The sequence below is a fragment of the Notechis scutatus genome, chromosome 10, assembly GCF_049901735.1.
Source record: "Notechis scutatus isolate UNSWTSFEM ecotype Mainland chromosome 10, rNotScu1.2, whole genome shotgun sequence".
NCBI lineage: Eukaryota > Metazoa > Chordata > Lepidosauria > Squamata > Elapidae > Notechis > Notechis scutatus.
The window spans coordinates 8,796,513-8,822,974 of NC_142018.1; the positions used below are offsets into that span (position 1 = coordinate 8,796,513).

At 40.9% G+C, this 26,462-nt stretch overlaps 2 protein-coding genes across 3 annotated transcripts in view; one reads left to right on the forward strand and one right to left on the reverse strand.

Moving 5' to 3' along the window:
- CYSLTR1 (cysteinyl leukotriene receptor 1) overlaps positions 1 to 26,462 on the reverse strand; it is a 650,975-nt gene that overhangs the window by 440,806 nt on the left and 183,707 nt on the right. The window lies entirely within an intron of this gene.
- On the forward strand, positions 1,608 to 25,589 carry LOC113416631 (ras-related protein Rab-6B-like). Of its 2 annotated transcripts, none has more exons than XM_026674650.2 (8): positions 1,608 to 1,818; positions 5,623 to 5,681; positions 6,972 to 7,025; positions 13,440 to 13,545; positions 14,283 to 14,394; positions 19,338 to 19,431; positions 19,754 to 19,820; positions 21,575 to 25,589. In XM_026674650.2, exons 1-8 carry the CDS (start codon positions 1,737 to 1,739, stop codon positions 21,637 to 21,639), a joined length of 639 nt encoding a protein of 212 aa, XP_026530435.1. In that variant the 5' UTR covers positions 1,608 to 1,736; the 3' UTR covers positions 21,640 to 25,589. The 2 variants fall into 2 exon arrangements, with proteins under 2 accessions (XP_026530435.1, XP_087828183.1); XM_087972057.1 differs by having other exon boundaries at positions 1,620 to 1,818; positions 13,437 to 13,545; positions 21,575 to 21,781.

The window sequence follows — 26,462 nt, forward strand, 5'->3', positions numbered from 1 at the left end:
AAGGCCACACCTAGAGTACTGCATCCAGTTTTGGTCACCACACTATAAAAAATATGTTGAGACTAGAAAAAGTATAGAGAAAAGCAACAAAGATGATTACGGGACTGGAGGCTAAAACATACAATGAACGGTTGCAAGTACTCAGTATGGCTACTCTAGGGAAGAGAAGGACCAGGGGAGACAGGATAGCAGCCTTCCAATATTTGAGGAGCTGCCACAGAGAGGAGAAAGGAGTCAAGCTATTTTTCAAAGCACCCAAAGGCCAGACAAGGAATAATGGATGGAAACAACAAGGAGAGATTCAACCTAGAAATAAGGAGAAATTTTTCTGACAGTGAGAACAATCAATCCATGGAGCAGAAGTTGCCTTTAGAAGTTGTGGGAGCTTCATCACTGGAAGCTTTCAAGAAGAGACTGGACTGCCATCTGTCAGAAATGTTTGTTTGTTTATTTGTTTGTGTTTGTTTGTCAAGTGATTATAAGATAACAGGTATAAGTATAAACATAGTTATGAATACATGAAATGGATACATATAAGAAAAATAAAAAGAAACAATAGGACAGGGATGGTAGGCACGTTGATGCACTTATGCACTTAGGAAAGGGGTGAGGTCAATAGTAGACAGTCTAAAGTTAAAGTTTTTGGGGTTTGGTGTGGGGTCACCTGCTTGGGTGGGGTGTTGGACTAGAATACTAGATGACCTACAAGATCCATTCCAATCTCTGATTATCTGTTACATCTGTTATATATATATTATAAAATATTCACTAGGAAAAAATAGATACATTCTTGCTAGGTATGTGTGAATTATAGAAAGTGAATATTTTGATGATCCATCATTGATTAAATTAGAAATTCGATTTTTTCCACTGAGTCCTGCGAGGGAATCCCCACAGGAAAAGAAGAGGGAATAGAAGAAAAGAGCAGTTTTCATTCATTCACAATAATGTGATTTCTAAGCTGCATTTCTATCTGTAGGTCCGCCCATGGGATTCAAGACGCATTCACTAGGGGGCGCTCTGCCCCTCTATTTCTGTGGTACTTTCGTCTCAACCGGAAACCGGAAGTAGTGCTTTCGTGGAGCCTCAACTTGCCTACTACCCTTTCAATGCCACTCAAGTGGCCGGTACCATAGACATAAAAATTAGAGTGATACTAACATTAGATAATAGGATTGATATATATATTTTTTGTTAGAAGTGTGGCCATTTTAGAAATATTCATAATGATCACATCGATCGTAATAATAATAATAAAGTATTTTTTTTTTATTTCGCTGGGTTCTTAACGACTTTGGACGGTTCTGAATGAACTCAAAGGTCTCATTTGCCTTCTTGCCATCACACTGAACGAGAGGACGTCCCTGGTCCAATCACAGTCTCGGCCGCCGCCTCCAAGAACCGCCCACAAAACACCCATCGACATCGGGAGAAGCGGGGGGTGGTGGTCAACTCTACAAATTCGTACGTCTACATCCAGCGCCTCCCCCTCCTTCCACTCCCCGTGACGTCACGGCACTCCCTTCCGCCTCGCCCCAGCCGGGCGGGATGAGCTCATCTCCTTTCTTCGGGAGGGAGGAGCCGACAGGCGGAAGTGACGCACGCGGGCGCGCGAGGCCGGAAGCGACGCAGGCGGCTGCCAGGCGGTGGAAGCGCACCCGCTGAGGCGATTCTCTCTCTCTCCCCGTCTTTTCTCAGCCCGGCTTTGCTCCGCCGCCGTCCCCGCTCCCCAAGCCATGTCGGCGCCCGGAGGAGCCGGCGGAGAATTCGGCAACCCGCTGCGAAAGTTCAAGCTGGTTTTCCTCGGCGAGCAAAGCGGTGAGGGGGCCCCGCGCGTGGTGGGGGAGGGGAGGGCTGCCCCGCCACCACCACCACAAAAAAACCCACACCTGACGGGGTGGGGAGGGGTACGTGGGGGAGGGGACGAAAATAGGCGACGAAATGCAGCGGGGGGAGGGGAGGAAAGGGGCGGCGAAGCGTCGGGCTAGGATGGTTGTGGGGTGGGGGGGGCTTGAGCCGGGTCTGGTCCTTGCGGGGATTATTATTATTTTTTAGCTTTTATTTTATTTTTTAAATGTCTCTTTTTTAATTTTCATTTAAAGGGGTTGTTGTAAGAGAGAGTGGGGGGGGGGAGCATACGAATCCTACAAATAGAGACATAAACGGCTTAGGATTTTGTCCCCAGTTCCTGTTTCTTGTATTTAAACTTACGTTTTATTCTTGCTTCTGTTATGTTGTAAGCTTTTGACAAACAAAATAAAGTAAAATAAAAGGATAGGGGAGGAGTTGCTGGGGTGGCTGCGGTTAATCTTGCAGATTAACAAGAGCTGGAAGGGACCTTGTAGGTCATCTAGTCCAACCCCCTCCGGCCAAGCAGGGAAACCCCTACACCATCTCTGACAAATGGCATCATCCTCTTGCCGGTTCCCACCCACCGGCCATCCGTTGTCCTTGCTTCGTTTTCAGATTATTTTTCCATGTTCATCCCGTCTTTTTATGCTTCTGTTTTTTTTAAAAAACTGTTTTATCATTGTTATTTGGTGTGACTCGCATTGACTATATACTATAGGGAGGAAGGAGCGCCAGTTTGGTTGTAGGGATTGAAAGCACCTGCTTGGAAACTGGGAATAATAGAGCTTGGAAAAGGGGCCTTGGAGGTCTTCTAGTCCAGCCCCCTGCCCAAGCAGGAGAGCCTATATACCATTTCAGACAAGGAGCTGTGCAGTTTCCTCCTCTTCCAAGTTCTAATCCTGCCTTAGGTATGAAGCCAGCTGGGTGATCTTGGGCCAGTCACATTCCCATAGTACTGATGATGTTAACCTGGTTTGGGTAATGAAGCATCTGCAAGAAAACAACCAAGCTCAGAGAGTTTAAGGACTTCACAGTAGTCTTTGTTGCCCTCTTTGTCCCCTTCTCCTCCTCTTTCTCTCCCACTCCCTTCTAGCACTGATGATGTTACCTAGTTTGGGTAATGAAATGTCTGCAAGAAAACAGCCAAGCTCAGAGAGCATCAAGGACCCTGCAGTTCAACCCTGAGCTTCAAAGATTTGTCTTTATTGACACAGTCTTAGGAATGAAGCATTGGAAAATCAATTTTTTAAAAAAAAACTTGCCAAGAAAACTGCAGGGACTCATTCAAACAATTAGCCAAGAATCAAGAGTGATTTGAAACACACACACACACATCCACCAAAAATTCCCACCAGTGGATAGTGCAGTTGCTAGGGTCAAAACTGATTTGTACCTATATCTGGGTCTATCTAAAACTGATTTGAAGGTATGTATGTATATATATGTATGTATGTATGTATATGTGTGTGTCAGCTCAGGGCAGCAAAAAAAAAAGGTCTAATACTTCTGCCTCTTATTTTCCCCATCACAACAACCCTGTCAGGTGGATTGGCCTGAAAGAGAGCGATTCATAGTCCACCTAGACATGCTTAAGGCGGGACCAAAACTCAACATCATCTGGTGATTGGCCCAAAGTCACCCAGTTGGCTTTCATGTCTAAGGAAGAGGGGGAGCTGGAACTCGCCATATCCTGGTTTCTGGGCCAGCCCCTTCGCCCTTATATCAGACTGGCTCTTAAATAAGTAGTGTTGCTGTGGTTAAGGTTCCCATGATCTTGACTGTTGGCTTATTCTGAGAGGTTTATCTTCACTGATAGACTGACTGGTGTTTGGGGCTGCAGGGCGCCCACCGAGGCCATGTTAAGGGCAGGCAGGGATGAGAGATCACCATTTCCCATTTTTAATTTAAATGTCTAAGGCCTTACTGAGGACTCCGGGCAATGTAAAAACAATGTTTTCAACATGATTTTTTTTAAAGGAACAATACATTAAAAGCCAGGTTTGGCAATGGTTTTTACTTGCCAGGATACTGGTAAAAAATAGACTAAAACATCTGAGAATTTAATATTCCCTACCTATTACATCATAATTACCGCTGCAGTGTATCATTCTTAATTATAATTACATCATGTTACATGTTGCAACTTGGGTAAGCAAAGGCAATGAATGGATATACAAGTTATGAAGCATTAATAGCATTATTTCATGGTGTTCTGCCTCCAGTGCCTTGTGCTCTCTTTCCTTGTACCCTACTTTATATTTTAGCAATATATGACTTATTCTTCTTTTCTAAAGAGATCTCTCTGCTTTATATGAAATAGGGTTTGATTTGATTTATGCCTGTTGCAAATCAAGAAAGCTCTTGGCAGTAGGAAAAAAAATAACTTGGGGCATTCTGAATAGCTAGGAAAGCTCAAAAGTCTGATTTAAAAAGAAAGTTGGCTTAGAGATCTGGGAATTTTAAAATAGAGATCATGACACAAAAATAGGGCCCAATATGTGTTGTTGTTTTTTTTGTTTTTTTACTATAGCTGAAGGAATAGGAATGAAGGGTTACTGTTTGAAAGGTCTCCATTTCCAGATATAGTAAATAGTAAACAAACTTCTTTCATTTATCAAATCCCCGTTTTTTTTCTAATCATGATTAAGAGATCCTTTCTCTTAATTCTATGGAATATGGAGAAAGTTCCAGTACCTAAGAGCTGGGAAATATAGATGTATATATTATTGATGTTATATTTGTTATAACATTGCATATTTTTCCCCTCTCCATCAGATTATTTTCCATTCTACTATCTTTGTTTCCATTTGCGCAGTAGGATTCATTAATTCATAGGCAGGCCCTTTTTAAATATTTTGCTTCCTCAGGCTAATTTGAAAATTGCGCTATTCTGATTTATGTCAGACTGCTAATTTGTATTAAGGTGTGTGAAATTAGTGTTGCAGATAAGTTGGTGCAGATGGCATAATTTTGGCACATGAACCCATTGATGCTTATGAAACCCTTCCTATCCACAACTGATCACATGAAGGAATCCTTAATTTCCCAGAGACCCACATCTAGATATGTATTTTAACAATAGCTATACATAGCATTTATACAATATCCTAACTATAAGTAATGCCTTCATTTGTACATGATTTTCATGTCCATTTTAAAAGGGGAGCAAACAGAGAGATCATAATTTCTGGCTTATGCTGGTAGAACAATAAAAAGATTTATTTTGAGATTAACTTTTTATTTACAAATGTGCATGTATGTGGCAAAGCTTCCAGGTTCTACAAATATTTTAGATAGCCTAATAACTTTTTAGTATGGTACCACTAAATTATGTCACACCATTGGTTTGGATGATCTTCAGTTAAGCTCTAGCAATGGCAATTTAAACTTAAAGTTAATTTACATTTTAACAGAGCTCCTTGTTTACCTTTTTACATCTTATCAAACACAACTCAGTCCAAATGCAGACACTTATGGTTTTGTCAGAAAATATAAAATAACCTCTGTAACAACTTCTGAAAATAATAGCAGATCCAAAAGTCCATGCAGGTTTTACTAACATAGCTTACTTTTAAAGAATAGAATTACAGTGTGTGATGAGCAAATCAAAGTTTCCTGATTGCTTGGCATTATTTGTTTATTTAACAACATGCCTACTGTTTTATGTATTTTATTTTATTTGTATTCCACCTTTCTTTTTATAAACTCAGTTAAACTTATACATATTAAATTAAACTTATGCATAAATAGTTGTGCTTCTTTCTTTTGTAGTTGGAAAGACCTCCTTAATCACTAGATTTATGTATGACAGTTTTGACAACACTTATCAGGTAAGTGTCAGAAAGATGATCCCTTGTACCATTTCAGATTAATTATCAGATTGCTTTAATCACGAGAGACTATACATGTAGAAAGATAAGAGTTCACTGCACTCATATTTTTCCATTTGAGAAAAAGCCTACTAAATACATAGTTATACATACTGAAGCATAACTAATTTTTGATCATTAAAATCATACAAAAGCTGTAAAAGTCACATTCTGTTCAGATTAAAATTATAGATGAAACACATCAAAGAGGATAGTCACATGGCACTCAGTAAAGATTTGATTAAACTGAAGTTTTCCTGTTCCTGCTGCCTGACATGCAAAGGTGGTATCTGATCATCTGTATTGTCTGAAAAACCGCTTTCAAGCTTCATGTAGCTTGCAAAACACAACTTTTATGCCACTAACTACAGCTAACCCTCACTTAAGTAAGATAATTGGGATCAGGAAGTCTGTTGTTAAGCCGCACAGTCATAGCTTATGATGTCACTTGACTGTGCCAACTTACAATGGAAGTTGCAGTTGCCATTAGGCAACTTCTCTACATCATTAACTACCATGCCGTATGATCATCATTTGCAACCTCCTGCCAGTTTCTCCATTTGACTGTTGTTGTCAGAAGCAAGCGATACTGCAATAGCCATAATTGCAAGATGGTTTCCAAATGTCCAAATTGTGACAGTGTGATCAAGTGAATGCTGCATCAGCTGCAACTTCTAAGACAGAAGTCTCCTTGTTCAGCTCCATCATAACATGGAATGGTCGCTGAACACTAAAATGACCCCAAGTTCTAAGTCAGAACATAGCTGAATTTATTTGAGCATCCTGTCTTATACAAATAGCACATGTACAGTTTCTTAAACTCTTCTAAGGTATGTACTTTTATGAGAGTCTACCCAGCACCAAAGTGTATTTGCTGTGCTTCCTTCAGGACAGCATAGAAGTGGTTTGTGGTTGCTTTTTCAGGAGAGATTTTTCAGTCTCTGCATAAGAACAGAAATTAATGCAATTAATAAGAATTTAATCTCACACAAATCCATAACACTTTTAGTTTAAAATCTCAGTGTAGTTCCAAAAATTGCTGAAACTCATCTATTAAATATCTGGGAAAGATATTTAATATTCTGTTACAGTTTGTGAACTGTGAGTTGGATTTAAAATAATACTACATATACTATTATTATTTTGTGTTCAATATTCTCTGATTTCCAACCTAATGTTCCCTGCCATGCTTTTTTTTAAATAAAGATTGTTTTTTATGGTTCAAAAGTGAATCTTCTCTTATTTTTCCAGGCCACCATTGGAATTGATTTCCTTTCAAAGACTATGTATTTAGAAGACCGCACGGTAAGTGGATTTATCTGTCTTCTAAGTTTTACTGATTCTCTCCACAATTCCGTGGTACTTTTCCCCATCAACATAATCTGTGGCTTGAATCTCCAGGAGGAAATCTAGGGGTACCAGTATGCCCATAGATATTCTTGAACTCTGCTATGTTTTCTCCCCTGATTGCCTTTTACATTAAAAGCGTTGGAAGTTTTCAAAAATGGAAAATGGCACATTGAAATCATTTTTATTCCATAAATACATTTACCCTTAGATTTCCAACTTTGGCCTGGATATCTTTCAACTTGCCCCAAGAAAGACCCACTAAGCACAGCATAGGAGTAAATAATTTGTTTTGTAAATGGTTGAATCCTCTGGAAACCATGACCACCTTCAGTTCAGTAATCGTTTTATGAAGGTTTCCACAAAATAAACATGGTTTCAAAATAACCTTTTCCCCAGACTATAGGAAGAAGGAATTGGCAGGTTGAATATATTTCACTGACACGCCCATTTTACAATCTGTGATTGGATACTGGCAGCTGGGTATGGCAATTTTATTGCTTTATTATTGGTCCAGATTGCAGACCTGATGTTCTGAACCTCCTTTAAGGGGTTAGTAAGATACTCTTTTTAAGGAGGAGAGAAAGCACATGTGTAAGATATCCATGCCTTAGATCAGATTCTATTAAGCTTGCAAATCAGACTAGCTACAATAGGGGTCATTTGCTCTCCAGCCTCATGGCACTGCCTTTTATTCTGTCTGGTGGACGGGCCTGTGTGCTGATTTTGACAGCTTGAGGGAGACCAGTCTACCAACCTGTTCTTAACAATAATGCAAAAAAACTTCTGAACACCAACTATCCCTATGGATGAAGCCTAGATTGAGAATGCAGCAAATAGGATGCCTGACAAGGGTACGAACCTGGATCTCTTTGTCCAGATACTTATCTACGAGGTCAGATTGCCCTTGTTTTACTCAGGTTACCTGTTACTTGGTCTGAAGAAGCCATACCTTGAATATTACTTTGGTTGTTGTTTTAATTTTAAAGGATACATTGTGTTTTGGGATGAGTTTTCATCTTAGCCAGAACAGAGATTTTACACAATCATATATGGAGGGAATTCAACTTTACAGAGCAAGATCATTCTTATCTTAAGTTGTCGTCCTGACCAATAGATTTTTTTACAATTGATATTTCGAATGGTCAACAGTAGCCTCCATCCACCAACTCAGTGATTGCAGATATGTTGAAGTATCTTGAGCCACTTCCTGACTGACTGTAGGATGAATAGCTGCTTTTCTCATGGAGTGTCTCTTGTCTGTGGGTGATGAGTTTTGTCCTCATTATTGACTTGCTTAGCACAGTAGAACCAGGACAGAAGTTGCGCAGCAGAAGCAATTCCATTATAGCCTCGATGAACTTGCAGTTCCTGAACCTGGAATAAAGTATAAGGAAAGATAATAGTAGAAGGTTCAAGCCAAATGGTTAATGGAATTATTATGGGGTGGGAAAATAAAGGCTACCAGGTCTTTCATAAAGAGTTCCATCTGGAGAAATAGATGACAAAAGCTTTTTTTATTTGCTTATTTAGAAAAACAAAACCATGAGTTTTCATTTTTAGTTTTACGCTGCATTTTAGTTTCATTTTAACTTCCCTCTTATTTATTTGCATTGTTTCTTTCGAGTGTGTCATTTTTTTTAATTTCACATGCGTTTTGCTTTATTATTATTATTTTTTGTCCATATTCCTGCTCTTCTCTTTCCTCCTCTCCACCCTTTCCCCCCCACATTTTCTCTTTTCCCAGATCAGGCTGCCGCTGTGGGCCAGGGGAGATCCCGCAGCCTCATTCCCAGCTACCTCCGGGACTCTGCTGAGGCTGTCATTGTCTTTGACCTGACAAGTAGGTATTGAGGTTTAAGTGCAGCAGGCCCCTTGCTCTGATCGAGGGGAGAACTGAGTTCTCGTTCTCAGGAAGCAGCCAGGACTCTGTTCACCCCTCCAAAGAGAGGCAGTGTTCCATGATAAGCAAGCCATGATAGGCAGTTGAATAGAATCTGTGGCCATGAATAAATGGGCAGGCCTGGCTTTTATTTTATTTATTTTTTAGTTTGGAAGGGATAATGAGATAAGCATTTCTCTTCTGGACATATTGATTTTGTATCCCTCCCGAAGGAGGTACATCTTATTGGAATTCTATGGTATATACCAGCTGTCAGGATTCCGGGCGATCATTCTAATTAAATCATAAGCTTTGAGCCAAGCTTCAAAAAACTTCAAAAGATTTATTAGGAGCAACATGCCGGCATGACCGACTCTGAGACACGTAATTTACAATCACCTATGACCTTGCCTTTCCCGCACCCCCCTGGGTGTATCATAATTCAGCTTCTCCAACTAAACACGTTCACGGGCTGGGTGCCATCACTCACATTCTCTAATAAAGGATTTTCATGGGCAGAATACCCGGTTTCCTAAGTTACAGTCTTTTTGAGATAAGCTTGGAATGTGCTTCTGATTTTATTTTTCTCATGGCAACTTGGAAACGGGCATAGGGATGCTTTACAAGTTGACACCAGCTTTGATCAGAGCACATGAAGTCTGTTCCCTAAGGAAGAGCTAAGACGAAGGCTAACTCTTCTCATTGTGTTCCTCTCCTGCTTTTGAATATGCCCCTGTATAACTCATAATGTTTTATAACTCCACAAATTACCAGGTAGTCCTTGACTTACGGCCACAATTGAGCCCAAATTTTTTTCTAGCTAAGCGAGACAGTTGTTTTAAGTGAGTTTCACCCCCATTTTACCACCTTTCTTGAATCACTACAGTTGTAAAAGTTAGTAAGACAGTTAAGTGAAACAGGTTTCCCCATTGACTTTGCTTGGCAGAAGGTCGCAAGAAGTAATAACATGGCCCTGGGACACTGCAACCGTCATAACTATGAGTCGGTTGCCACGCATCCAAATTTTGGTCACATGACCACAGGGATGCTACAACGTGTGAAAAATGGTCATGATTTGCTTTTTTTCACTGCCATTGTAACTTTTAATGGTCACAAAACATTGTCAGTCAAGGACCACCTGCTCAGAAGAAAACACCTATTCTCCCAAGGATTGGGTGGAAATAGTTAGCTTTGACATTTTGATTGGCTTTATTTGAAAGCTGAATTGTTTTCTCTTATTCCTCTGCTGTTGACAATTCTGTACACATCTTAATATTTTTTTCTCCTGTATATTCTCCCCTTTATTTGCTCATATATTTTGATTCACCCTTCATTAAAAACTCTTTTTAGAGCAGTTCATGCTAACTTGAGAATTTCAGAAAGAAAACTAATAAGTTTGTTGTAGGGCAGAAGAACATTTTGTTAACTGAAAGTTATGAGCTCAGGCTACGCCATTCCACCTCAGATCCTTCTGCATATTCCAGAAGTCATTCTAAGTGATCTAGAACCTGGAATATTTTGATACTTCTACTAATTTAAAGCAGTTAGTCCCCTTTAACAATTTGAAGAAAGCCGTTAAAAGATGAACAGCAGTAGGTGCAAGCATTTCGTATTGATTCGCCACGACCAAACTACAATAACATGGTTAAAAATCAACATAGAGCATAAAGTCCAGCAAGAATGTTAGACATGTAATGCGGGAACCCCAACCAGTGATACACCCTACACCCACGGAAGGCACAGATTGACAAAACAGTTGTTTCTACATACACTTTTACTAATAATAGCAATAGCACCTGGATTTGTATAGCGCTTCACAGTGCTTCACAGCCCTCTCTGAGCGGTTTATAGAGTCAGCCTCTTGCCCCCAACAATCTGGGTCCTCATGTTACAACCTCAAAGGCTGTGGGCAGAGTTAACCTTCAATATCCCGCATTCTAACCACTCTGCCACAGGGGCTCCCATAATCCTATAAAATTCAATTTAAAGTTATACTTTTAAACTATTAGACAGGCGAGAGTCCACCTAATATAGTTAACGCACAGAGCCAAAAATGGGAAGACAGTGAATTTTAACTCCTGAATCCCCAAACCAGCTGAGTGACTTCATCTAGTCTCTTTCAGCCTAGAATGACAGTGGAAAATCACTTCAAAAATCTTGCCAGAAAACACTACTTTGAAGCTGCCGCACCCCCTCCAAAACTCTTTATGTAATTAATAGGCTCACCTTGAAAATGTAAAAAATTGATGCAAAGAATGGTTCGTACAGATTGATTCTTATTTGAGGAAGAAGATGGCTACTGGCTCTGGAAGGTCTTCAGAGGCAATCCTTTTTTTTTTTTTTTCTCCCATAATTATCAAGTCAGAGCAGTCTTAACAAGATAGCTCCTCACCATGTACAGTGCTTTTTAATTTTTATCGTTCCTGTAAATATTCAAAAAAAAATCTGTTATCATTGTAGACCATGCTTAAGGAGACATGTATTTTTCCTTAGAAAATGTAGAAATGGGGAAAACGTTGGCAAAGAAGCATGTGTGTTGGAAATATTCCTGTTTTATATTTAAGGCTCCCTGGAAAATGGGTGTTACTGGAAGACTTGGTGGGATGTACCTTTCTCTTGAGCATTGATCATATTGGCATAAGATCTCCCACAGTACAGTTTTTTGCAGTGATCCCGCATAATAGGATCCCAAGTTCCCTGACTGATAAGTTAGTGTATTGCAGCTAATTTTCCTTTTCTCCAGAACAGATCCATTAACCTTCTATTTATACCGGAAACAAAAGATTATGGTAACAAATAAGTGTCATTATTCTTAGGTTGTTGTGCAAGCAAATATTTCATCTCTTAATTCTCACTGCAGCATCTGTGCTGAGTTGCTTCCACTACTAAATAATTCCCTTTGTTTTTCTACATTTCTCCAATTCCCATTATAATATTTAGTAATTATACAATTAGATGGGAGTCTGTTTTGTGGTTTGGGCAATAGACAAACTTAACAAAAAGCAGTTACTGAAGTTTGGGCCTGTTTTTAAAGTCATTCACTTGTGTACCAGTAATTCATATTAAAAAGATAAATTATTATGTCAGCCATTCTTGATTTGGGGCTTGCCTTGATGAATGTCTACTGGTTTAAGAAGAGGCTTTTAAAAAGAAACTGCACAGCCACCCAACTGAAATGGTATAGGGTCTCCTGCTTGAGCACGGGGTTGGACTAGAAGACCTCCACGGTCCCTTCCAACTCTTGTTCTGAGTAGAGCAGGTGACCATCTGGCAGGCATATTTTTTCTCACCTTCATTTATAGTTCAGTCCTTATTGGTGGCCGTGGGGCACTGCAGTGTTGTAATTGGGAGGCTGATGCTGAACACCCGGATTGTGATCACATGACATAAGGGACACACTGTGGTTGATGTAACATTGTTCAGTGCTGTAAGAAGTTTAGTCACTAAATGAGTGGTTGTTAAACGAGGACCCCCTGTAAATATTTATCTAGTGGCCCCATATAACCCCATAATATTCTTTCCCATGTTTCATGAATCATATTGGTTGTGTTTTGGAAACAGCAGTAATATTTTCAGCCAGTGATAGTACTTGGCTCTCAAATGAAACTATCCGCTTGAGTAATAACTGGGATGATCTTCATTTGCAGGTTCAGCTAAGAGTTTTTGTTTGTTCTCTACTCATTGTCAGGTATATCAGGCCAACAACATAGTTAAAACTGATAATAGAAAATACAGTTTCATTCATGGTTTCTCTTAAGTTGAAATGAATTCGTTTGTACTAAGTCAAATTACACACATCACACAGGCATTCTAACTTCTGGGTCTCCTGGCTCTTGGTGCTTCAGCTGAGGTTTTAAATTATTTATTAAATGTGCAACTTGGAATGAGTAAGGCTATATCATACTTTTTTCACTCAGAAGTCTTTAAGGCTGAGCAGGGATTTTCTTTGGTTCTCTTACCATTATCACAGAAGTATGCGGTATTGTGTATTTTACAGGAAGAAACATTTTCTCTATTGCATGCTCAAAAACGGAAGGTTAACTTCCATGAATCTGTCAGATTTCTAGTGAATCTAACATGCAGTCCTACAAGTGTTACTTTCAACCCAAATGAAATAGATTTTCTATCTCGGAAATAATGATTTTTTGAAGGAAATTTTTTTTCATGTCCCCCCCCCCCCACCAATTGTTTTATAGTATGCCAAGATAAAGTAGCCCATGACTCTGTAATTAATCTTAATCTGCACCACTGGCATTCTCGTTTGTCTTGATGGAGAGTTTTTGGAATAAATTTATTAGAGAGCAGTAGCCTGTGATGTGTAAATTTTCTGTACTTTTAATGCCCATACTGCATTTTCTGATGAGATATTTGTATGCAATTCTATAGAATTCCTTCCAATGCACTGCCTTTTCTCTAAAGGACATTTTCTTTCTTTTTCCTTCTTCTGCCTTGTCTCTTTCTGTTTTTTTCCCCTGGGCTGCTCCCAGCAGGTCCGACTTCAGCTTTGGGACACAGCAGGCCAGGAACGGTTCCGTAGCCTCATTCCCAGCTACATACGTGACTCAACTATTGCAGTGGTAGTCTATGACATTACAAGTGAGTGAGAGATTTGTGTCATGGTACACCAAAACATTTTGTTCTAGAAGAAATCTGAGCCCAGAAGCCCTGAGTCATCCATGAAGGCTCAGTGGGGCTCAGTTCAGGTGATGCCATGCTGACAAACAGAAGGCCCTAGTGCCTTTTGCCCCAGGCAAAGAACCATCCTGACGCTGCCTTTGTTTACTTGTTTGTTTATGCGTCATATTTCTAACCCTCAAAGAGGGACTCTGGGCAGTGTACAATATAATATAACCAGTAAATAAAACAATGCATAAAAATTAACATTAGAAATTAAAAATTAGAGTTAAGCTGTTCAAAATTATAGAATAGGGACAAACATCAAAAGGGGGAAATCTTAAAATGGCCATTTAACATTGGATTATTACAGGTGCGGGGTCGGGGCTTTCAGGAGACTAGCCAGCCCCACTGTTGCGAGGTCTTCTGTGCCCTCACAAGTCTGCAGAATGAAGGGTTGACCGCTGTGTGGAAAGCCAAGAGATGGGGGGAGGCTTTCCTCACCTGGAGAACAAGATGTTGCACAAAGTGGGGACAGCGGCAGAGAAGGCTCTAGAAAACCTTTGACTGGCAGGGTCTGTAGCATACCTTCCCTGCCTGGTCGAGTGAGACGGGCTAGTGAGATAGGAGGAAGCCGCTTCTGTGGGTCTTAATATTCTGTAGGTATTATATTGTTCTTTGACTTGACTGTAGTGCATTGAGCTACCTTCTCCTTGCAGATCTGAATTCCTTCCAGCAAACCTCCAAATGGATCGACGATGTGCGAACAGAAAGAGGAAGTGATGTCATCATTATGCTGGTGGGCAATAAAACTGACCTTGCAGATAAAAGGTAATTGAGTTTGAAAAGAGAATGTTTTGGGGGGAAGGGGACGATGTGCTAGAAAAATGTCTGGCTAATACTTGGAAGAGCCAAAGAAGTTGCATCCATCCAGAAGCTGCTGAATTCCCACCATTTTTCCTCTTGGCTATGAGTTTGAGTCTGTTGGGAGTATGACACAGTCAGCATTTTGCTCCCAACCATCTGGGTCCTCATTTTACCCACCTCAGAAGGATGGAAGGCTGAGTCAACCGTGAAATGGTGAGAATCGAACTCCTGGCAATGAGCAGAGTCACCCTGCCCTACTGCGTTCCAGCCACTGTTCTACCGCAGCAGTGCCTAGAAGACCACAGATTCTCTACTATTTGGCATGCAGAAAAAGTATTTCCCTTTTCGTCAAAAGAGCAAAATTAAATATTGCAAAGGACCTGGCAATATCAGAGTTAATGCTGTAGTGATTTATTTCTTTTTAACTCTTAAGATAGATTTTTTTAAAAATCCAATTCTTGCAGCTTACTCTACCAGCACAAAAATATTATTCAAGGACCTTAGTATCATTCCTATTATTTTTCACATCTAACTCTTGAGTGTGTGTGCCTTATTCTTCCACCAATAAAACTCCCATGGAGGCTTATATAGATCAGTTGTAAATTCCTTCCAGCATGTAATGCAAAATTCATGGCACATAAGAAAAGCGAGAAGAGGCTGATGATGAGACACCATTGATGGAACGTAGCTGCTGCTGAGAGCTACAGTAAGGCAAAAGGCCTTGCTTCTTTCCCTTAAGCTATACTATCTTTTGGAAAAGCAGGATCAATTGTTCCTTGCTGTGCATCTTTTCATCTTTCTTATGTTAGAGTTTATATTGGAGGTGATGTAATAGGTCTGTCCCACCATGTTCTCAAGCTCTGTTCTTTGAATGCAGAAGGAGAAATTTCTGGTCACAGCACAGTAAAACCCTCACTACTGGGTCATTTTGTGTTGTGTGTTTAGTTTCTTGTTAATTGGTATTCAGCGGAGTAACCTCTCTGTTGATCTTGCACAAATTCTTATTCACTGGAAGCCGCTTAAACAATAAGCTTATTTTTGCACCCCAGAACTGAGCTCCTGGAATAGTGGAGTTGGCTGGAATTCTCCCAGAGTAATACATTTATTTTTTGACTGTGTTCTGCTGATTATCTTTAAAGAATACAAAGTGTTGGGTTTTATCGCCATTGTTTTTAAAGAACTACCAGCCAACTGAGAAACAGGCCAGTCAAAGGACTTATTGCTAGAAAGGTTCCGTTTGATGGATGCATTAAAACAGGGGTCCCCAACCACCGGTCCGTGGACCAGTACCGGTCCGCGGAACAACTCCTACCGGGCCGCTGGTTGCTGGGCGCCGCCATCTTTTTTTGACGAAAAAGTGCTTCCGGTGAGCTTTTCCGGGTAGAAAGCTCACCGGAAGCACTTTTTCATCAAAAAAAGATGGCGGCGCCAGCTGATGCCGGTACCGGGCCGCGGCGTAAAAAAGGTTGGGGATCACTGCATTAAAAGACTTACGGAAATGTTTTGAACTTCTGAGGTGGCTTCCATTTTCATGACACATTATTTCACAATATAGGTACCACCACAAAGCAAGTGAAATGAATTTCTTATAGTCAAGAAATCAGACAAGTGGTACGGTGGCCTAGAGGTGGAGCTCTCACCTCACAACCAGGAGGCTATGAGTTCGATCCTAGGTAGAGGCAGCTATTTCTCTCTCTGGGCACAGTGAGAATATATCTGTTCCCCGTTGGTGACAGGAAGGGCATCCGCCCAGTAAAAATTATCTAGCTCCATTCAGTTGCCCAGACTTATGGGGTGGTTAAAAGATGATGATGATGGGGAAGGAGGAGGAGGAGAAGAAATCAGACAAGACCCATTAAGAATGTGCCTTTGGTAGACATCTTGTACAGCATGGGTCAAATTGTATAGGAATGCAATAGGAAATCAAGTAATTGGGTCTGAACTGGAGTTTCCGGTTTGTCGGCCGCAGCGGCAGGGATTTGCGAAGCTGCGCGATCCCTGCCGCGCTAGCTGTTTTTGGGGCTCCGACCCAGACGGGTATGGAGCTAGGCTGCCCTGCAGGGGCAGCTGAAGGTAGGGGATCCGGAGAAGGGCTTGGGGTGTTGCAGACCCCCTCCCAGCCGGCAGAACCCCCTTTTCCCAGGACGGTGCAGCGGCGGTCTGTAATGGCCGCCACAAAGAAGCTGGCAGCCGGGTAAGAATGCGCAGGAGGAAGTGGAGAAAGTGCTTGAGAGGAGAAAGTCTTTCTTGGTACCTAGGACTCTAAGACATATTTAACAAAATTCCTGAAAAGTATGACTTTCTGAATGATACCTTCGAGAAGAGGAAAAAGCAGCAGTTTAATGGTGCTGAAAGGATAGCTTACCCTCTTTTTTTACGGAATAAAAAGTGAACATTAAGAAACCTATTTTGTTTTAGGTGAAAACTGGCTCTAAGCGGTGAGTGGGAAAAGAGAGGACTTAAAAAAAATATTTGTATGCTAAGACTTTGTTGGAGGAGATGCCTTAAGGATTGAAAGACTAAAATATATTGTAATAAGACTTTAAGAAACAGATTTGGACTTTCCTTTTCTTTAATTGATACTACCCCAGGAGGAGAGTGGGAACTCTGTCTTGGTTTGGACTGACTGAGAACTTTGGGATTGTCTTATTTTTCCTTTGGAATATTTTGGCTGTTGTAAGAGAAAAGAAAAGAAAAGATTTATAATGGCTTCTTCTATCGAGGAACTGAGAAAAGACTATGAGCAAGCAAAACAAAATGGTAAAGCTGGTTTGAAAGAAGCCTTTTTTTAGAAATGGCGCTTATTAATTATCAACAAACATTGCAACAGATGAAGACAGCAGAAGAAGAACAAAGAAAGGAAGCCATCTTTAATAAATCTCAGAACTCGACCAAGAGGGAAGGAAGAGGAAAAAGAAGAGAAATAAAGGACTTAAGATTTAAAAACATTTAAGAAAGGGAAAAACAAGGTGCAAAATCAATATAAGGATGGTAAACAAAAGGGAAGAGGAATGCGACAGAGAAGGGAAGCCAGTAAGGCAGAGGCTAGAAGAAGGGGGCTAGAAGGGGGCTAGAAAGGTTTGTTGGGGGAAGAAAGAAAGAGAAAAGGTGGAGAAAAGTTACAAAGTTTTGAAATTAAATGAGAAAAAGAAATTTTTTTAGGGATAAAGGATAAGTATAATTTCTTCAAAGAGATTTTGCAAGGTACATAAGATGACATTGTAGTATTGTATCAGAAATAGAAAATTTAAATGGTTTGAGAGTTGATAAGAGATTAAAATGTTGGAATGTTAATAATGATTGGTTTGAAAATATAATATGAGGGGAGATTTAGAATATTAAACTTTAATTAAAGAGTTTATTAAGATTATGGTATTGATGTTATTATAAAACTTTCATTATAGTATTTTGTTTTTAATATTTAAATCTATTGCTTAACTAGGTATTTAATTGTTTTAGATGTATTATTCAGTTAGAATGTACCAAGCAAAATCGGATTGGGTATTTTAAAGATTAATTTGATTAATTTAGTGGGGAGATAGAAAGGCATCATACTCTGATTAGTGATTTCAGGAGAAATTTCTTTCTTTTTAAAAGGAATGAGACAAAGGTATAATAGAGAATGGACAAAAGATATAAATATAATGACTCAAATTAAGATGATTAATTAAGATAGAATCAAGAAGAGTGAAATATGTGGAGAAGTTAATATAGAAGACTTAGAATGGTAAATAAAATAAGTAATGATATGTAAGATGAGCCTGAATATAATTGAAGTCCATGAAAAGAGAGATACTTGGGTACAAGTTACTTTCCAAAAAGATCTTTTATATGTTTTGTGTGTTGTGTGATTATGTTGTTTTTTTGGGGGAAATTAATAAAACCTTGTAGAAATATAGAATGAGAATAATGGTAACTAAGTCAGAAAGAAGTAGATGAAATAATAATAATAAAATTGAATAAGAGTGAAGAGAAATAAAGGGAAATTGGAAAGAGGTTTTTGTATGTTTATATGGAAATGGTTTAAAATAGAATTATAGTTTACCTGACTTGTTAAATTTATAATGGAAAAAGGTTTAAATATGTAATGGAAAATGATGACTTGTGTGTTTTGAAAATTAATAAAACTTGTTTTAAAAAAAAAAAAGTAATTGGGTCTGAACTGTTGTAAGAAAGAATAGCAGTAGCACTTAGACTTACATACCGTTTCACAGTGCTTTACAGCCCTCTCTAAGAGGTTTACAGCCTATTGCCCCCAATCTGGGTCCTCATTTTACCAACCTTGGAAGGATGGAAGGCTGAGTCGACCTTAAGCCTGGTGAGACCCAAACTGCTGGCAGCCAGTGATCAGCAGAAGTAGCCTGCACTCTTAACTATTGTGCCACCGCAGCTCTTAGAATCCCCACCCATTGGTTAATTTTCCTTTACATTTCTGCAGAAGAGGGCTTACAAAGAGCATAACAACTTAACAGAATAAACCAACGATAAAAGTTGGATTTAGTATAGAATTGTATACGTACAACTTGTTAGAGGTGAACTTGCTGACAGCTTGTTAATTCCTACAGAGCTACAAGATCTCTTAGGCAATATGGAACTCGGCCCAGCAAAAGCTATTAAATCATTCTGGGTTGGGTTTTTTTTGCAGTCCCTTCCAGGGAACGAAAATAGCTTTAGCCAATGCCATTGGCTAGCATTCATTCCTTAGAGCTTTGATTTAGTGGGACATAGAAATGAACAAAAATATGTTTCCGTTACTATAGGTCTGATGAATTTAATTTGCCCATATCCTTCAGCCAAATATCACATGCCCCTTTGACCTAATTTTAAAAGCCTTCTTGGGAAACTTCGTTTATGCCTTTGGCAGGCTGGTCACAAAGACCTCAAAAGTCTTGTTTCTTACTCTGCAGGCAGATTACTACAGAAGAAGGTGAACAGAGAGCCAAAGAACTAAGCGTGATGTTCATTGAGACTAGTGCGAAGACGGGCTACAACGTGAAGCAGGTAATTCTAACTGCAGGTTTCAACAGAAATCGTTCCATCCTGTTTGAGAGCCCCTCCTTAGCAAATGTGGGCTTCCTTTGCTTAACACCGAAGTCTTCTACAAGATGAGCTTTTCCAGCTTATATTAATGTTTCGTTTTTAGTACCTTTAAAAAAGAGCGGCTGCAATGTCACTCCTGGTTTAAGGGCCTTTCATGCTAACTGCTGAAGTGCTTTTATTTCCTTGGATTTTAGTTCTTCTTTCACGTCTATCCTCATGGGAGTAGACTTCATATTCCACTAACAGGCACTGTGTTCACAAAGTTTGGGATGTTGTCTTTCAGCTTTTCCGCCGTGTTGCTGCTGCGTTACCTGGGATGGACAACGCTCCCGAGAAAAGCAAAGATGACAGTATCCTTACCCTGCTGGGCTTTGTCCTGCATTTACAAACTTTCTGAGCATGAATCTAGCTGGTTCTTTTCCCCCTCCATCGGTGATCTTACAGGCAAATTGCAAAGGTCAAGCAATTTGCCATCTTAACCTTCAGACCTGTCAATTCTGCATGCATCCAAAAGGACATTGAAAGGTTGTTAAGGTCCAACCTATTACTTCTGGAAGTAGAGTTGGGGCAGTTCACCTCTTTAGAACAGGGGTCCCCAATGCCCGGGCCACGGACCACTACCGTACCACAACCCATTGGGAACCAAGCCGCCAAAGCGGCAGGCAAACGTGTGAAGTTTCGTATGCGCAGGATTTAGGTTGCACGTGCGAAACCATTTCCCACGCTGTCGCTGCTGAAACCGCCGAAGCCACTGCTCCTGCTGCCAGTCTGCAGAATCAAAAAGTTTATGGACCCCTGCTTTAGAAGCTCTTTCTGCTCTCTCTGGTTGGTTGTTTTCTTGCAGAACAACATTCTTCCTAATAACATGAAAACCTGCCTTATGCCAAGCTTGAGCCAATAGCCAAAATACAGTGTGTTTAACTAGGGTGGTAAAAAGTAGGTTGTATAATTCAATAAAGGAGGATATTTGTAGCTCAGGGTCGAAATGAGGCGTCCTTGGTGCTCTGTGCTTGGTTGTTTTAGTGCAGACATTTCATGTGCAGACAAACTAGGTAACATCCTCAGCGCTATCATGATACCTGGTTTTGATAATGAAACATCTATAAGAAAGCAGCCGAGCTCAGAGAGCACCAAGAACCCCACAGTCGTCATCGTCCTCTCAGCAAACCCTCTCACTTCCAGTACTGATGATGTTACCTAGTTGAGTAATGAAACATCTGCAAGAAAACAAATGCTCAGAGAGCACCAAGGACCCTTCAGAAGTTAGTATTTCCAAAAGATCATCGCATCAAGGTGGCCCAGTTTTCATTTTCATTTGGGTAAATGCCAGTGGGAAAGACAAGGACTGGGTCCCTCAATAGCACTTAGCACTTAGACTTACATACCGCTTCACAGTTCTTTATAGCCCTCTCTAAGCAGTTTTACAGAGTCAGCCTATTGCCCCCAACAATTTTGGGTCCTCATTTTGCCAACCTTGGAAGGACGGAAGGCTGAGTCAACCTTGAGCCTGGTGAGATTCGATCTGCCAAATTGTAGGCAGCTAGCAGTCAGCAGAAGTAGCCTGCAGTACTGCACTCTGCCAACCACTGCGCCATCGAGGCTGATAAAGAGCTTAAAACCCAGTACTTAAAAAAAAATCAAAATACTTAAAACCCAGTCTTGACATTATGGTGCCCCCCCACACACACACTCACACCATGACCATGTAATCATATTTTGGGCACTTAGCAACCAGTTCATCTTAGCACTAGCACTTAGATTTATATACCACATCACAGTGCTTCATAGCCCTCTCTAAGCAGTTTACAGAGTCAGCCTCTTGCCCCCCAACAATCTGGGTCCTCATTTGACCCACCTCGGAAGGACGGAAGGCTGAGTCAACCTGGAGCCTGGTGAGATTCGATCTGCCAAATTGCAGTCAGACGGCAGTCAGCAGAAGTAGCGTGCAGTACTGCCCTGTAACCATTGCGCCACCATGGCTCAATCTCATTTGATGGGCTTCATTGGATCAAAGAGATCTATTTGGTGTTTGTGTGTGTGTGTGTGTGTGTTCAGCTTGTTCTCCCACCATAGAGACATGTTTCCCTTAACCTCTTCTCCACAGTGATTGACATCAAATTAGAGAAACCTCCTGAGCAGCCTGTGACGGAGAATGGCTGTTCTTGTTAAATGTTCTCCAGCGTGGCAGCCCCCCTTCCCAGTTAGCCAGTTCAGTCTCTCACTGAAGAGCTCCACTTCTTACTGACTACCAAAACACGACTTTTCCGAGGGCCCGAGAAGGCCGCTAATAGGCGATTGGAGTCATCCCGCCTCCTCCTCCTCCCCCCACCCCTCCTCCCGCGTCGTGTGGGCAGCCCCAGTCGCTCCCGTTTACTGCATGGTGTGAACCCTCCAATGCCTCTTGCCCTTCGTTGGTTGTTGCACTTTGGTGCTGCTGTGGCACTCTTTTTTTTTTTTTTTGCTAGGTTTCCTTGCCGGGTTGTCCTATGAATGTGCAAGGGAGGAACTTTGTCCATCTTTTAAAAAAACAAAAAAAACAATATTGATAAACTTACCATAAAGGAACTAAGGCATTCTTCCTTTCTCCACCTCCCTCCTTTTTTCAAAACAAAAACAAAACCCTTTCTACCCTTTCTGCTTTTTATTCATTTGCACATTTGGGTAAGTCTTCATTGGTAGCAAGAAGAAACGTGTCCTGTTTTTCTTTCCTCACGGATGGTGCTAAGGGCAGAAAGGAACACCTCAGAGAGGATTGACATACGTTCTCTCTCTCTCTTCCTAGATTATCTTCAGTATCTTTTATCCCAGGTGGACTGATTTTATTTCTCCTCTCTCCCCCCACCCCACCCCGGCATGGTCTATTGCTGGATATGTACAGAGATGGTAGGCAGAAATGGACCGTTTGGGGAAGGGTTCTGAGTCCTTATGTGGGAAACCTGGTTCCTGCATAGTGCTGAGTTGGGAGTTTCCAAAATGGAGGACGCATATTCTCCAGCAGTTTATTCCACCCTGCTCTCTCCTCTTGATAACTCTCCAAAAAAAAAAAAAAAATCTTGTTCTTCATGAGTTCTGAAGTAGAGGGTAGCTGGATTAAACAGAGACTTCTCTTAGGCTCAGACCAATGCCAGGAGCTGCTATTTTTAAATAATTCATCACTCACGACTCATTTGAATTATGCAAAGTGCTTTACAACTGCCTCTACTTTTTGCTTCGTTCCTTGGTTTGTCATTTTGAATTATGTCTCTACATCAGTCTTCTCCAACCTATAGATGCGCCAAAGTACTCTTTCTATATTCCTAGTCACTAAAGCCCAGAATTTGCAAACTTGGAAAGTGTTAGGTTGGGGAGAGATGCCATAGATTGCTGTAGAGTCTTTCAGACTTTGTCTCACTATTGGAAGGTCCTTTTTCTGAATTCTGGGTCTTTAATCCACTCCTTTATTCTGGCCTTCAAAACATAGATATCTAGTTAAACATGGAGTTGTTCGTTTTTATTTCATGTACAGTGGAAGAAATGCTAATCCTTGTCAGATGTCTGCTGGTTCTACAAAGAATATTGTACGTATTTAAAAAAAAATTAGAGGTTTGCATAGATTTCTTGAGCTTCTGATTTAGCACAGAATTTATTTTCAGGTATCTGCTCTTTGACTGAATGCAAGTTGCACTAGCATGCAAACTAACACAGGAAGACAGGTAGAAGATGGCATGAACTGGATAATATTTTCTGATGATATTTGAATAACATGTTTTGTTTGTCTCTGTGTGATTGTCCTCCTGTAGATCAGACTTCCTAAGTTACAGCTCTTGAATTTCTAATCCACCTGACTACTTAACCTTGAGAAGTTTAAGGTATGTGGACTTCAACTCCCAGAATTTCCCAGCCATCTATGCTGGCTGGGGAATTCTGGGAACTGAAGTCCACGCATCTTAACTTCTCTGAGCTTGAGAAACACTGGTATAGGCTGAAAAATGCTGGGGTTTGTCATTTGAAACAAAGGATTATGGGAGTTGCAATCTGACCCATTGAAACAGTGCTCTGGAGAATGGTTCCTGTTGTGTTGTGCTTGCTTTTGAGTATAGTTTAGAAAGATATCTGCGCCTGCAATTTTATGACTGGGTGATAAGGTGATGCAAAGTATATAACTCATCAAGGTTGGGGATGATATTAACCATTTTCTTTTGACGTGATTTGTGGTGGAAGGATAGTAACACAAGATGTAGTCTGTGGTTTTTCTCACTTTTTCTGCTGAGCTCACCTGGAACCAAAGTCACTTTTAATCCTCTTCTGGAAGAATTTGGGGATTAGAACCAGAAACATCATCCAAAATGAGTTCTGCCTCTCGACCCAGCATAAGCATTTCCTTTTCCCCCATCTTGAGGGTTTCTTTGGTCTACCTTGCCCAAAACACGCCCTCCGGGTTCAATGTCTGGCATGTGATTATTTCACGGGGGCTGAGCTGCAAATGATTTTTCTTCTTCTTTGTCTAAAATGGCCTCCTCCTCCCCGGCCTCACCCATTTGCCAAGTCTTCTGTCAGAGTCCTGGGCAGCACAGTTGAGTCTTTCCCTTAAGTTCACAGGAAACCACCAAACGGGAAACGCTTTCCATCAAAGGATGCTAATCTTTACCCAAGCGGTACTTGATACAGCCACAGTATCTGCAAGATATGTCATAAAATACTCGAAGGAGGCTCAAACCCAGTTTCTTGCTTCAGAAACCACGTTTTCCATAGAGATGAGCCAATAAGGTTTCAGTTTGTCAATGCTGCAGGATGTTGATGGCTTTTCTTTAGCCCTTTGATGTTTTGCTGATATTCCCCAATTTAGGAGCCTCATGCATAAAGGAGAACAACAGTCATGCAGAGTATATGTATTGGACGTCTGCACATCACTCTCTCCCAGCACTCCATCCTCTTGTCACAAAGGAGGCAACTGGACTATCTTTTTTTTCCCCTTGAGGGAAGAAGACATTTCGCTTCTCATCTGAGAAGCTTCTTCAGTTCTGACTCAAGGAGGACGTTTCACTTCTCTGAGGACGCTTCTTGGATGAGGAACTGAGGACGCTTCTTGGTTTAGAAGTGAAACGTCTTCTTCCTCCAAGAAAAAAAACATAGTCCAGTTGCCTCTTGAAAAAGCCCCTTTGAGACAACCCCGTGACCTGGATGACTGAGGATCTCCATCGACGCTCCACCCTCTTTGTTTTTGGAATTGGGGGAAGAAATCAGACCTAGGTCTACTTGCATTTAGAAATTGGTGCTTGTTAGGCCCAGCCCCTCAGCCCTGGCACCGAGGCTTCAAGATTCCTGCTTGCTTTTTTTTTCCTGCTGCCTTGGAAGGTTTCTGCTCAGCAGCCTGCAGCCTTGAAATCTTTGAAGAAGGGAGCGCGGTGAATTATTTCCCGTTCTTAAAAAGCACCACTGTGACCTCTTCCAAATGTTGGCCACACCATATCAGGCTGCCCAGAGAATCGATTCCCTTCTTCGATGCGTGCAAAGCTTCTCTGGCATCTTCTCACATGCCTTTTATCTGAACCCGGGTAGCCCGCGTGTCTCTCTTTCTCTCTTTCAGAATCAGCCAGCTTTGCAGAGCTTGGCTCCCTGGATTTCAAAAGCTAAACACCCCCCCCCCTTTGCAAAAGGCCCGTTCCCAACCTGTGTAGATAACTATATATAGATCTAGAGAAAGATATATACTCCCTCTTGTGTGGGAATTGGCAGTGTCCTTGTCACGTGTCTGTTCCTTTCTCCACAATTAACTGGGGCTGCTGCTCTCTCTTCCCTTTCTCCTCTGGCCACTGTTGTCGTGGTGTTCTTTGAAGATGCACTGGAAAACTACTCTCTCTGGAGATTAGGGATTTAAAAAAAGAAAGAAAATATAAAGAAAAAATAGGGAAAAAAAGCTTACATGTTTGTGGGTCGGGATGGCGGTTGGGGGAAAATAACCTTGTGAACAACACTGTTCGCTTTCCCCTGCCTTCTCTGTGATTGTGTATAATACTTGAGTGTGTGTCTCGGGGTCTGCTGTCTCCTAGCTGTTAGCCAACTAAGTGACTCTTGATATATGAATATTGACTGTCAGACTGCAACTGTGTTATCACACTAAATAAATTCAGTTCACCACAGTTTCGGTGTCACTGTGATGAGTTTTTAAAGGAAACTCTGCATCCGGAAATGCTCGCTTCCAACTTTCGGGTAGAGGCACATTAAAGCACATATTAAAAGAGAAAAGGTTTTTTTGCGGGGGGGGGATCTGCTGCTTGAGTAACAGTTTATCCTCCTTATTAAATTACCCAGGCCTCGTGCTCTGCTTTGCACACAGCATGGAAACAACATGGGAAGTGGCAGTTACCGGTTTCATAGCACGATACCATAGACTGAAGGATGCCAATTCAATTCAAAAGAGGAAAAGAGTACATTGGGTCTGCAATGGCAAGAAACTAGGACCAGCAGCCCTTCTTTTCGAGTAACAACATTTACTAAAAGCCCAAAGGACAGCTTTCATTCCCACTTTTTAATGGAAGCTAAATGGGGAAATGAAAGAAAGCGCTGAACCTCTTTAACTTGGCAGCCCTTTTTTTTTTTCCCCAAGCTCTTCCGTAGCCACAAGGACCGAAAACGATATTTCGAGTGAAGAGAGTTGCTTTAGCTCTGGGGTTCTGCCATGGAATAAACTCTGCCTTCATTCTGAACGTGCACCAGATAATTTGCCTGTTTTAAAAGGGAACACACGTTGGGCGTCCTTGATGTTTTCTGATCTTGTTTGCTTTCTTGCAGATCCAACGCTAGTGATACTGGGTAGCAAAAGCAACCAAGCTGACAGCACCAAGGGCCCCACTGCTCAATCCCGAGTTGCAAATATTTTATAAGCAACATTCTTTTATTACTTCATCCTCTTACAGATTTTTAGGCTAGGTAGTTTCCTGAAGCTTCAGAGCTGTAAACTGATAGCCTTGGAAAAATAACACCACCATCTGATAATAGATTGAATAAATGGT